Source organism: Corapipo altera, unplaced genomic scaffold (genome assembly GCF_003945725.1).
Source record: "Corapipo altera isolate COAL_440 unplaced genomic scaffold, ASM394572v1 22, whole genome shotgun sequence".
Classification (NCBI taxonomy): Eukaryota; Metazoa; Chordata; class Aves; order Passeriformes; family Pipridae; genus Corapipo; species Corapipo altera.
In genome coordinates, this window is record NW_020884886.1 from 4,611,831 (window position 1) to 4,625,181 (window position 13,351).

The 13,351-nt window shown below is 38.1% G+C and overlaps 1 protein-coding gene across 1 annotated transcript; it reads left to right on the forward strand.

Annotated features, from left to right (window-relative positions):
- Window positions 1-75: 75 nt before the first annotated feature.
- On the forward strand, window positions 76-10,894 carry ZNF518B (zinc finger protein 518B). The gene is made up of 2 exons (XM_027642889.1): window positions 76-324; window positions 7,093-10,894. The coding sequence occupies exon 2, from the start codon at window positions 7,302-7,304 to the stop codon at window positions 10,536-10,538; it is 3,237 nt and encodes a 1,078-aa protein (XP_027498690.1). The 5' UTR covers window positions 76-324; window positions 7,093-7,301; the 3' UTR covers window positions 10,539-10,894.
- Window positions 10,895-13,351: the final 2,457 nt, after the last annotated feature.

Here is a 13,351-nt window from a genome sequence, read left to right on the forward strand (position 1 = left end):
CTGCGGGGGCGCTGCGGGCGGAGGTTTGCGCGGCCCGCGGAGGGGCCGCTCCGCCCGCACCGCCCGCACCGCAGCGCCCGGCTCGGCCTCGGGACACGGGCAGCGAGCAAGCGAGCGAGGGAAGGAGAAAGCGAGGCCTCTGGAGAGGCGGCAGCACTGATGCGTGGGTGGGCTGGATGCCCAAGACAAGGAGATTTTTTTTTTTTTCTTGGTGGTTTTTTTTTGTCTCGTGGACGCCATCAGGCCGCTTTGGACTCGTCTGGACTAAGGCTGTTGTCCAGGTTTGTCGTCTTGGTCATCTTCCCGAAGAAAAGGAACTCTCGGGTTAGTAATTATATTCCTGAGCAAAATAGAACATCCTCTGTTTTGTGTGCAAATGAGGTTCTTTTGAATATTTGGGCGTAAGAGTCGCTTAATTAAATCCCACATTGAGTTTTGTTGCAAGAGAATCTATCATTGAGAAGTATTACATTGGACACTTAAACATTTTGTATGTCTGAATTACCTTTTCTTTTAAATAGATGATCCACTGTTATCATAGATGTAGCCAAGGTGTCCTACAATGTACATTTAATTAAAAAAGTCTATTTTATGATTAGGAAAACCAATGGTGTTTTACAGGGTTTTTCTAGCAGTCTGTTGTGCATTGTTACTGCAGTAGGTGGTTGCAGTCAAGGCCCTTTTCTTGCACATGCAGATAGGATGTGGCTAATCTTAGCAGGAATGAAATCTGTAGAAATTAGTTTTAACATCTGCATGAGTGCTTTGAGAACTGGGCATGGAGGGATATGTGCTTTTAATGACACTCTTCCCCCTCCACTCCCATTTTCTTCAGTGCCATACTTCCTTGCTGTATTGCTTACAGGCCTTAGAGCTTAGAGAAAAGCAGTGCTACATACTAATCAGTATGGTCTGGATATACAGAAGGATTCTCAAAATGGTCGTGAATTGTGTGAAATGATGAAATGAGCAGCATAGATTTAAAAAGTTGGTCATAGATGTAATGATATACAACTGTATAAACATCTCTGAGCACTCTCTAGACTATTGCTTTTGATACGGTAGTTATTTGGGAATGCCTTGTTAAGCTTATTGCAGGAAGACCACCAAGCAATTGAATGATATAATAGAAGTGAGTAGCTTTCAGATATGAATAAAGCTAGGCCTAGGTCCTAGAGCCACAGGGAAGCAGACCTCCATTTCAGTAGAATACTGCATAGTACATACATGTACTTGCCTTCGTACAATACCAATGAATGTCAGTAGATTGGACATTTTTTCACTTATGCTTTTGAAAAATAGTGTTTTAATCAATGTTTTGCATGACTTTGTAGCTAGTAAACATTTTAAATGTAATTGATTTTTTTTCTGTAGAGTGAAAGAACTGTATATTTTATAATAAAAATGAGCTCTAAAAACTTGATGCATGGTCTTTGCTGTTCTTAATTCTCTGCATTGTCATTCTTCATTAATTTTGATCGAAAATCTTCACGTGAATTTCAGATACAAAACAAAAACTGTTATGACTGTGATTAGCTTTTACTGTGAAACAAAATGTCTTTTTAAGAAGGAGTAATTGTAGACAAAATTTATGTTGTGTATTTGAATAGTTTGCTTTAACACAAAATTAATTATATTAATTAATACAATATGCAATACTTAAGTGAAACACTTTGTATCTGTACCAGTCATTAGGCCTAAAATTAGTGACTGATAATTGGCAGCTTTGTAGTTGGGTCAGTAGAACAGTTAACTCTGCTTAACAGAGATAGTCAGTTGATGTTAAATGATCAGTATGTGGTGTGTATGCATATATAATTGCAAAATATAGAGAAGGTAGTTTTAAGCAAGCACAGAGATTTAAATTTTTCACGAGGACTCAAATTTTACACACTGCATCCTCTTGATACAGTCATGCACATGAGGTGCATGCATACATGTCTTCCAGTTTTGCTTAAACTTCTTTCTCCTAGGCATGACTTATATGGGCTTTTCACTACCAAAGCACACCTTGGTTGTTGGCTGCAGGCTGTGAACTTAGTATGTGAGAGGTGTGTGCTTTGCTGAAGTAAGGGCTCATTTGCTTGATCACATAGGATAAATGCTGTTCATCACACCCTTTTCATTGATAGCAGCACATAGTTTGAGCTAAAGGGAACTAAACCCCTGCAATATAAATATTTTTCTTTGAAATGACGAACAAAGTGTTAATGTATTTGAAGTAAATAGAAATTTCCTGTCTGACAGGTCCACATCAGTAGTTTGTAATCTTCTACAGAGGAAAAACCCTTCTACTGGATGAATTTGGCATAGTTAGGCTGCACAGGATGTTTCATCCTATTTTCCTTTGTTTTAATGGATCTTTTGAACCATTGCATACATGTTATATCCACAGTTTGGAATACCTTTTGACTCCTGTGGATCTGTTAATCTCTGTGTGTTGAGCAGCACAGTTCAAGACATGCTAGCATTGTGTGAAAGGTGGGAATACTTCTTTTCATTGAATGCCTGAGTTTTTAATGTCACTGAATTTCAGGTATTTGGTAGAAGGAATGAATGAGGAAGTTCGGTTTATCTTTCTTCTGCTGTCCTTTTTCCACATGCCTCTAAATTTTTACTTCTTTTTCCCCCCTTTTTTAAAAAAAAACAAACCTAGGGCCTCTAGATATTTTTTTTTTCATTTCTCCTAATTTGAGTACTTTATTGTATTTCTGAGTATTTTTCCTTTTTTTTCTGAATCCATTACTGTAAAGATAATGACTGGAACTGATTTTAACACTCTTAGTGTCTCTTACTCCATTCTTCATCCATCCCATTCTGTGTTTGCCATTCACTCCTTGTGGACTTTCAGGTCTTCCTTTAATGATGTCTTTGGATCGGTCTGTGTGCACTGCACATGAAGAATCAAGTATCTAAATTTTCTGAAATGTGTTTGTGCCAACCCTTTAAACACCAAAACAAGTCTTAAGGGGAATTCCTCCCTCTCCTGCCCTCCTGCAGTGATATGGAGTGTATGTAATGCTCTCCTTGCTTTGTACGTTGATTATCTCAGTTTTTTGAAGAAACCAGAAAAAGCAAATTTATTTTTTTAAAAAATATAAACATGAAATTACAATCTCATTTTGGCTTGTTTTATTTAAAATAATAATAAATTGGACCTGTTTGTATCAAAACTTTTCTTATTAACTGTTCAGTGTTCAGGGTACATGGTGAATTACTGACTAATAAGACAGCAGAGATATTGCTTTGGCATCAACTCATTATTCACTTCCTTTTCACCTTGTACTAGATCTGGCTGGGATGGAGTTGAAAAGCAGCCTGTACAGTGATGTGTTTTGAATCTGTGGCTAAAACAAAGTTGATAACACACCAGTGTCTTGGTTGTTGCTGAACAGTGTTTGCACAATATCTAGGTTTTCTTTTCCCCCTCTCTCTGCCTTTGCTGCAGTGAATAGGCGTGGGGTGGACATAAGACTGAGAGGGCACACAGCTGGGCCAGCTGATTAGAACTGGTCAGGGGGATAGTCCATGTCACTTAACGTCATGCTTAGCCAGGAAAACTGGAAGTAAAAGAAGAAAGGGAGAGTGGGGTTGCCTTCCAGTGTGGCTGCTGCTTGGAGACTGGCTGGGCATTTGTCTGCTTGTGGAAGGTGGTGAGTGATTTCCCTGATGTCACTTCCCTGACTCTTTCCTTCTATTCAGCTGCCTTTGTCCTGACCCATAAACTTTTTTGTACTTTTTCGCTACTTCACTCTTCTTCCTCGGCAGGAGGTTGTGTGGCTGCTTGGCTGCTGGCTAGGATCAACCCACTGCACACGGAAGACAGTCACACACCAACACTTGAAGCCTGGATTCTAGCAACATGGTATTTGTCACAGGTCTGAATAAAAGCTTGGTTTTGGGGTGACAAACCTAGTTGTTTTCACTTTCCTACGTAAAGCTGTTTGAATTAGGAAAGTTTAGTAGGATTGCTAGCCTATTCTTTGAACTACCTCTATTCAAATTTTCTAGTGTTTTCTTGGACTGAGCAGCCCAGATCTCTGTTAAAGTGAAGTGTTCTTAAAATGCTGGACTGTGTTTCTTGTACTTCCCTGCCCTTTAAAGCATGTGGATTGGTTTTCATGTTGTCCCTTAAGATGAAGTTTACAATGTTAAAAAAAAATAAGAAAATTCTCTGGATTTATAATACTTTTTTTGTTTTTAAACATGTTGGTGGCATAAAGTGCTCTATATGTAGCTTTTGGTCAGTTCATATGGAAGGCAGTTTCAGTGTCAATGGATAGCTGTAAACAGCCAAAAAAAGGCAAGTGCTGACCTAAAGTCACCCTTTCCTTTCAAATGCGATTTTAGTTCTTTCTTAAAGCTTATAGAAATGTGCAAAGCATCTTTGGTCTGGATATTGAGCTTATCAAGATCTCTTACTGTCTTTCTCTTGAAGCAAAATAGTGAATCTCCTGAACACAGGCCTACCATCACACTTGACTGTCCACGGGTTCATCTTAAGTCTAAAAAGTGGTAGTAGCAGAGGAAGAATGTTCCATATGAACTACTGCACACATTTGCTTTTTCTTTCCTTTTTAGAATCAGAATAATAGAGGGCATAATGTCACCCAGATTAGAATTGCTTAAAAAAAAAAGTCTCCAGATCATGATACAGCAGTCGTGTATACTTTCCTCCTTCTTGCAAGGCTGCCATTGACTTCTTTTTCACATTTTTAATAAGTATTTTCACAGCTGTCTGCCTTGCACTGAGATGAGGTTACTACAGTCCTAGAACTACCTACTAAGGAGTTTTAGTGTGCAGCCGTTCATCTTCTAAAGAGTGAAAAGCTCATTATGTTGTCTCTAACCAGTTTTCTGTCTTATTTTTGCAGTTATTCAAAGTTGCATTCAGTATACTTACTCTTCGCAGAGCCCCATCTTTAGGGCAGCATTGCTATAGCAGTTAGGGATATTGGCAGATGGAGCACAGAAATATAGAATCACTGGATGGTTTGGGTTGGAAGGGACATTAAAGATCATCTAGTTCCAACCCCCCTGCCGTGGGTAGGGGCACCTTCCACTAGACCAGGTTGCTCAGGGCTCCATCCAGTGTGGCCTCAAACACTTCGAGGGATGGGGCATCCACAACTTCTGTGGGCAACCTGTCACAGTAAAGATTTTCTTCTTAATATGTGATCTGAATTTACCCTCCTTCAGCTTGAGGCCATTCTCCCTTGTCCTGTCACTACATACCTTTGTGAAAAGTCCCTCTCCAGCCTTCTTGAGAGCCTACTTCAGGTACTGGAAGGGACTATAAGGATGCCCAAAGCCTTCTCTTCTCCAACTCACTCAGCCTGCCTTCATAGGAGAGGTGTTCCTGCCCTGTGATCAACTTGGAACGATTCCAGAGGAGAGCCACTAAAAGGCCCACATCTAGACAGTGGGGTCTCACAAGAGCAGAGTAGAGGGGGATAATCACCTCCCTCAACCTGCTGGCCACGCTGCTTTTGATGCAGCCCAGGATACAGTTGCTCTCTGGGCTGAGAGCACATAAAACATGGGTAGAGCTGTTTGGATGAGATGCTGGCTTCTGTCAAGCCATTGGGGAGATCACAGAATCATTTAGGCTGGAACAGCCATTAACTCAGCACTACCAAACCAACCTTTTCTCCTCAACCTCCTTTTCTCCAGGCTAAACACCCCCAGTTCCCTCAGCCACTCCTCATAAGACTTGTGCTCCAGACCCTCCACTGGCTTTGCTACCCTTCTCTGGACGTACTCCAATACCTCAATGTCTTTTCAGTACCATAGGGTAATTTCTTCATTAACATAGGATTATTGTCATGGGAAGCTACTTAAGTGATCTCAACACTGTGCTTTTGGAGCCTAAATCAGGTCTTGATCTCCGTAGATAGACTTGGTGGGGAACTGGATTTCAGAAGCAGAAGTCTTCTGTTGGATGTATTGAAAAGACATATAGAATTCACCTCATGAAATAGATTATTTGTGAATGCAGGTCTGTGCAATGCCACATCTGTAATTAACTGTTAGAATAAGAAAGATGTTGAGTAGATTTTATTTGTTGGTGTTAGCTTTGGATTTTATTTTATGTATGTCTCAAAAGCCTAATTTAGTTGTCTATTTTCCAAATAACAGTGGTTTCATAGTCTTACCAAAAACTTAAAGGCTGAGATCTTGTTCCTGTTAAATGTAGTAAAGAGACAGTCAGAGTGCTGGAACTTGTGGGGCCAAATATACTACACATGTTCATGTGGTGGTTTACAGTGATATTGCTGTTCTCCTGCCTTATGTTGCATTGTTTATTTTGCTTGATTGACATTCTGTATTATCAGGATGCAGTGAATTATTTATATGCTTGTCCACATATATAGAAGTGATTACACTGTGATATTAATAGAAGAGAAAGTAATTAATTTTGCAGCCACAGATTGTTTTGACTTCATTACTTTGAGAACATGTGAATCATGAATCATATATTCTTATGAATTGGCATTCAAGACTGTTTGGATCTGAAACATTGGCACTGATTAGAAAAGAACTTCCCTCTATATGTCAGGATTTTCTGTGCTAACTTAAAAATCCTTATATTTAACAACAAACAAATAGTTCTGTGTTTCTACTAACCATTGTAACCATGTTCTGTTTCCCTGCTGAGATTCACAAATGAGTGGCACTTGCACTGTTTCATAATATCTTGTCCTGAATCAAGGGCTGTACTTGAAGTCAAACTCTACTGCTCAGTTCTGCTGCCAAGTATCTGTCTTATTAGGTTTCTAAATACGTTTCTTAAATGTAAAATTTTTCTTGACATGGGGGAAGTAGCACGAACTCTTTAGGTTTTGATACATAGCAGATAACTTATGTATTTATGAAATTTTTGAATAAGAGCAAATGTTAAAGGATTATTTGATTTGGTATTTTTTGCTTAGAGTTAATGGTGTATGTGGAGAATACAATCAGTGGTATATTAACAGTAGACTTGCACTCTGTAATTCAGCTGTAGTCTGCTAATAGTTCACTTATTAGTTCATTGTATTTCAGTGATCACTGAATCCTAACTGACTTAATCTTCTGCTTTTTATTCTTTAGTGCTGCAAGTTGATTGACTAAAATTAAGAACATGGAATATAATACAGATACAGTTGCTTGAACATCGTTTCTTCTGCATATATTCTGCAGATTGGCAGCCTGAATGATTGACTGATTGATAAGCAGCATATACAAGACTAATACCAAGAAAAAATTTTATCTGTTGCTGCTGTGTTTGATGAAACTGGTGCAGAGTCACGTCTTCTGAAATGCAGTTGAAAAAAATGAGGGAAATATTACCAAGATTGTACCCTGGCCAAGTTAATGATAGGAATAATTCCCTAACTACACCCCGAAAGCAATCTTCTGAGGATAAAACAAATCCATCAAATGGGGAGGATGACCAAAACTGTTGTTACCAAGGAACTGAGGCTGAGAACAATAAATTGTCACTGATAAGCTGTCTAAAATGCAGAAGTGTTCAGAAAATTTCAGTGCAAGATATAGAGAAGCATAAGAAGATTGGGTGGACTGAAGACAAAAATTTCATCTGCAAGAAGTGTAGTCATATTACACCACCAGCTTTCCATTTTGTTCCCACAGGTGCCAATGCTGCAGACTTTAAAGAACATGAAAGGAAAACCCCAAGTAAACCTCAGAAAACATTTAAAGTAAAAAATTTTCTGCCAGGTAAATACTACTGTGATAAATGTAGATTTTCAACAAAGGATCCTTTACAGTATAAGAAACATGTAGGGCAACATGAAGAAATTAAGTTTCTTTGTTCCCACTGTAGTTATGTATCCTACACCAAAGGAGAATTCCAGAGACATTTGGTGAAACACACTGGAACTTTCCCATATCAGTGTGAGTACTGTGAATATGGTGCTGTTAGACATGACTATATAGTGAAACATACGAGAAGAGTACATGAAACACCCACAAAACGGCTGTCAAATACTCTCATAAAACACAAGCAAAAGAAGCCGAGTCAAAGCACTTTATGTAAAAAGCAGAAATACAATAAAATTCCTTTTCAGAATGAATTTTCGAATTTGTCTTCAAATATGGTTTGTGAGATTCCAGGTAAAGCAACTAAAACAGTCTGTTCATCTCATAATGTAGAATGTAGTGTAAATGCAGCGTCAGTCCGGGATAAAACAGTGTTGGAGCCATCTGAAATGAGTGTATGTGAGAATCAAAGTGTGGAGGTTGAGGTTTATTCTCCAAAAACAGAGCCTTTACAGCCTGGGATGCCTTTAACAGTAATTGCGCCGTCTGAACTTGTAGTTCCTTCTAACTGTTTAGCTCAGATAGTAGAGATTAAAATAGTGAATGGAGCACAACAGTTGGTTCTTAAACTAATTCCTATGAAAGAAGCCACTTACAAACCTGTGAACTGTGCTGAAGAGGAACTTGAGAGTCAAGGTATAGAACGATCTACAGAAGGAAAAAAAACATCATCTGTGTCTCAAAATGACTTACTAACCATGGAAGTGAATGTAGACAAATCATCCAGTGTTAGTAACCAGCTTAATTTGGATAGTACGTATGACAAGAATTCTGAATGTCTTTGTTCTCCTGATTCTCAACTCTCAACCTGTAGCTCTGTATCTATACAGAGAGAAGATGCATCAAAATTATGCTTTCATTTGGTGAAAGGTGTTGATGTCCATTCAGGTGTTATAAAACTTTGTTCTCCATCTCTGGTAATGAACAGTACTGAAAAAAAGAGTGATCTTAAGTCCTCAGGATGGGAAGTAGATGGAAAAAGTAATTTCCATTGTGATTTGTATCATTATGAAGAAGCTGAGGATATACACCTGCGAAAATACGCTTCTATTTCTGAAGATAAAGGTTCCAAGAACATTTCATTAGAGGCTGCTCAGGAGAGCAGAAATTATTCTGCAGTCCTAAAAGAAAAGTATACATTGCCTGGGAAGAGGAATGACAAAGAATGTAAGAGTCTGCCAGTCAGCTCTACAGAAGCACATTTAGCTGGTATGGGTTTTGATAAAAAATGTGTTACATCTTCTGAGGCAGGAAAAAAATTTCACATCACTAAAACTCCACCTTTTGAGGATATAACTTTTGGCTTTAGCAAAGTAAAGAGAGCTGAAACCATAAGTCAAAAGAACAGTCATCTTCTGGAATCACTAGAACTACAGAAGATGAAAAATAAAGGCAATACGTCTGAAGGACCTGTTATTTCATCTGTATTTTCCCTTAGCTCTGGGGCTGAAAACGTTCCAGAGGATGTCAGATGGGTTGACAAAACACACAGTAAGAAGTCAGCAACATTACTGTGTAGAAAGATTGCTCAGCTCATGTCTGAATCTAACATGAAATCCCTGCCTTTGAGATGTCAAGCTTCTCGTAAGAAGGTGCTTTTGCCTCAAGAAAGTTCAGCAAGTTGTGAGAGAGTTGTATGTGCTACTGAAGTGGAACAGCCTGTACCTTTGTCTCAAGAGCATGGTGGAGACAGTGTGATTAGTAGCAAAGAACACAGTGAAGATCGGCTATTTACATTTGCAAGAACATCTAAAAACAGGGTGACTAAAAATTCCCATGTTGCTACTCCCGTATTTATCCCCAAAGGGACAATGCTGAGAGTGCTGAATGCTACTAGCAGTCAAAACTCAGATGGAATAGAAAACAGCGGTGAAACATCAGCTCCTTCTGTGTATTGCAATGAAATGTTTCTGCCTCGCCCGGTCCCTGTTAGTGTTTCTGAGACACCTACTGATAATTTGCCGTGTTTGCCTAATCAGAGTGAACCAAATGCTGAGTCCCGAAGTATATCGCTCAGGCAAAGACCAAAGCGAGAGGCAAGTGTTAAAAATAGTAGCAAACAAACTGGTGTACCATTTCAGAAAAGCAGTGATGTGAGCAAGCCAAGCAAGCCCTATTCAAAAAGTCAATTAAGTCCCAAAAATAAGGCAAAACAAGCAGGCTTCAGAGAACTTCCTAAGAGGAAAACAAGAACTCAGTTGGAAACCACTTCAAGTTCTGACATGTCATACCTGTTGACAGCAAGACGTCTTCGGCTTGTCCCTCTGAAAATTAATCAGTTGATAAAATGCCCTCGTCGTAACCAGCCAGTTGTGGTACTGAACCATCCTGATGTTGATTCACCAGAGATAATTAATGTCATGAAGACTATCAACAAGTATAAAGGTCAAGTCCTGAAAGTAGTTCTGTCAGAAAGGACAAGTAGTTGTCTTGGCGTCAAACGTTACCGAAAACGTCTTACTCTTCAGAATGTTGAGATAGGAAACCAAACAAAAAAACAGAGTATGCTAAAAATGAAGCTGAAAAAGACCCATAAAAACAACTACCAGGTGGTGGAAACCTCACCACCTGAAACACTTCGGTGTCTGTTTAAGTGTTGGTTTTGTGGAAGAGTATATATGGACCAAGAAGAATGGATAAGTCACGGACAGAGGCACTTAATAGAGGCAACCAAGGGTTGGGATGTTCTTTCTCTTCAAGCAAAAAACCATTAAGTGAGAGACTAGCGGAGGTTTCCCCTCTTGTTTTTAATGAGTGCCACTAGCATACTCGGGATGGAGGACTGAAATAACTGCTTTATTTTGCCAAAAGATCTCTGCTGTTAGCAAAGTGGAAGAAGAGAGCAGAATTAGAGAGAGAGAGAGAGAGAGAAGCCGATAGCAAGGATTAAGCACTGCTTTGCACTCTCATGCTTGAAATTTGTATTGGAGTTCAATTTCATCTGTTCCATGGGAGAAATTTGAAAAAGATTTGCTATGCAAACATCTTTCTACTTACCCTAGGATACTGTGCTGTAACTGGTTTGTGCTAGGTCTCTGTGGATTAAAGTCTTAGATGGTGAGATCTTTGTAAATTTAATAGGATTTAGTTTGCTTTATTACAGCATGGTGTGTCAGAGATCAAGCACATGTATACTGAAAAGCACCTTTGGTCCTCTGTGGACAGCAAGTGTATACATAGGTTTTAGTGGCAAACTAAGCACTATCCATAAAAAGTAAAAGTTAAATGCAAGTGCTCTGTTTCAGTGGAGTAAAAACACTTCTGCTGACTTCAGAGGAGATACAAGGGTGTAAGTGAAAAATCTGTGGAATCAGTTACTCCCCACTAGGTCAGATAGCACTAATAAGTTTAATTTTGTTTAGTACTTAGTCTTTTCTTAGCCTGTATTGTGTAGATGTGAAAGAACAGAGCAGTCAGGTTTGTGTACCATCAAGCCAGATATACAATCAGGCTTGAGTTGATAGGAACAAGAAGCACTTCTCTATATGGCCTGTAGGCTGTTCTGAAATAGTAATAGCCCTCTACCACCATGTGTGTGATAGAATATTTACAGAACTCAGCATTTGGTTAGAACTCTAGTTAGTGAGCTTATTTACAGAGGAACTTGCTGAAGATGAAGACTTTTCAAAATGAAAAGCCACGTTGCACAGTTGTATTTTGACAGTGTTGAATCAGATTTACAGTGCAATCTTTCATCATTCTTAAGAATTTAGATGTTGTTAGAATATATTTTTTGGAAGCCTCAAATTCATACAAGCATGTGCCTAGTTACAGATTATGTCTAACATGTACCTACTGACTTCAGTGCAGTGTGAACATTACTTAGTTTCTTAAACAAATTTCTAAATCAGGGCCAAATTTCAAGTTTTAGTAAAGGAGAGGGATGAGTGACACTGAAGTCTACTGTTTCTGGACGTGTACTATAGATGTTTCTCTTCATCTTGTCAATTTTAAATAATTTTAGAATCATATAGAATGAAGTATATTGAAGCACATACTTACAATTAAAATAACTTCTTACAGTTTTAGGGATAAGAAAATCAATACTGACTCTAATGCTGGATGTGTGTTCTATGTTTGAACTGGGACTTCTCTTGAAAAACTGGTAGTCCCTGACTCTTTCCACTGTTGGTGCATTTTTGTAAACAGTTTAAGCTGGGAATATTTTTTTATATACTCCAGCAGATTTTACATTGTTTTGATAAAGTATTTATCATATCTACATTGAAATGTAAATATTTTAAAACTACATCTGACTGAGGTTTATTTTCAAAACCACTTATTGCTTTCCCATAATTTTGCAATACAGTGTTAAAATCCTTCAGACAGTTGGTGCTTTAAGTCAGATCTTTTTTGTCATGTACACATTGAAAATTTTTGTATCATTTGTATCAGACTAACCTATTCCACAGAACAAACTTCGTTTTGCCTGTTTTGTCAATAATAAGGAAATGACAGTTCTCATTTTGTATTCAAATGGAATTATATTTTTTTAGATGGGTACACTAGAGGGTTTTTTTTCACTTCATATACTTTGATGCCAAACCTAACAGTGCTCTTTGCATTTTCAATAGTGAGAATAGTTTCCGTTTTAAAATTCTGGCATATCATATACAATAAATACTGAAATGGTTAACATAAAACCCCCCACAAACATGGTTAGAATTCCTCCTTTGTTTTAACTGCTTCAGACCAGGTTACTGTTTGAATTAATTTTGTTTCTGTAGAAGCTACTAAATAAATAGTTTTGAATTTGCTTTGTAAGAGTTGTCACTGGCGGAATTAAAACATTGCTTATGACAGTTGTACTGGGGAGGGGTGGGGGAGGTGTTGCTGCTCAGCTTTAAAAATTCTAGGTGGATTAAGTATACTAGTAATGCTTGTCTTCATCTGTAAGCAAGTTTACTGTTTACTTTAGTAAAAATCTACAAAACTTGGTATGTCACTTCCATAACCTGCTATCTAAAATGTTGAGATGTGGGGATTTTATGGGTCTTAATTTAGAATTTTTTTTTGTTTTGTTTTTTAACATGGAAGTCTTTTGTAAGTTAAATTGTATTGTGGCTATGAAACTCTTAAAGCAGGTTACGTCATGCTTCTTTTTATGAGCTCTGCTAAACTCTACTTTTAGCAGCTTTTGTTTTGTAAATTTTATTCTTATTAGAAAATGTTATGTCAGAGTAATTTCCTTTGAGTTTAACAGGTTCATCAGTTTGAGAGAAATAATTACAGTGAATGTTCTCTTGCATTTTGATGCAGCATCGAGAAATAAAAATGTTTCAAAAAAATAACAACCTAAATTTTTTTAGAGCTGGTTTGTGCCACCTACTACGTCATAAATTGGGTTGGAATGTTGTGGTTTTGGGCTTGAGTGTTTTTATTCTCGTTCCTATTCTTAAGGATAAAGTAACTGAGGTTACTTTTTTATATATTCCAATTACCTAGCCAAACTTTCTGAGTGTGCTTAGAAAGGAAGACTATGGATGCTATGCAGAAAAAAACCTGAAGTTTGCCTTTCATATACATA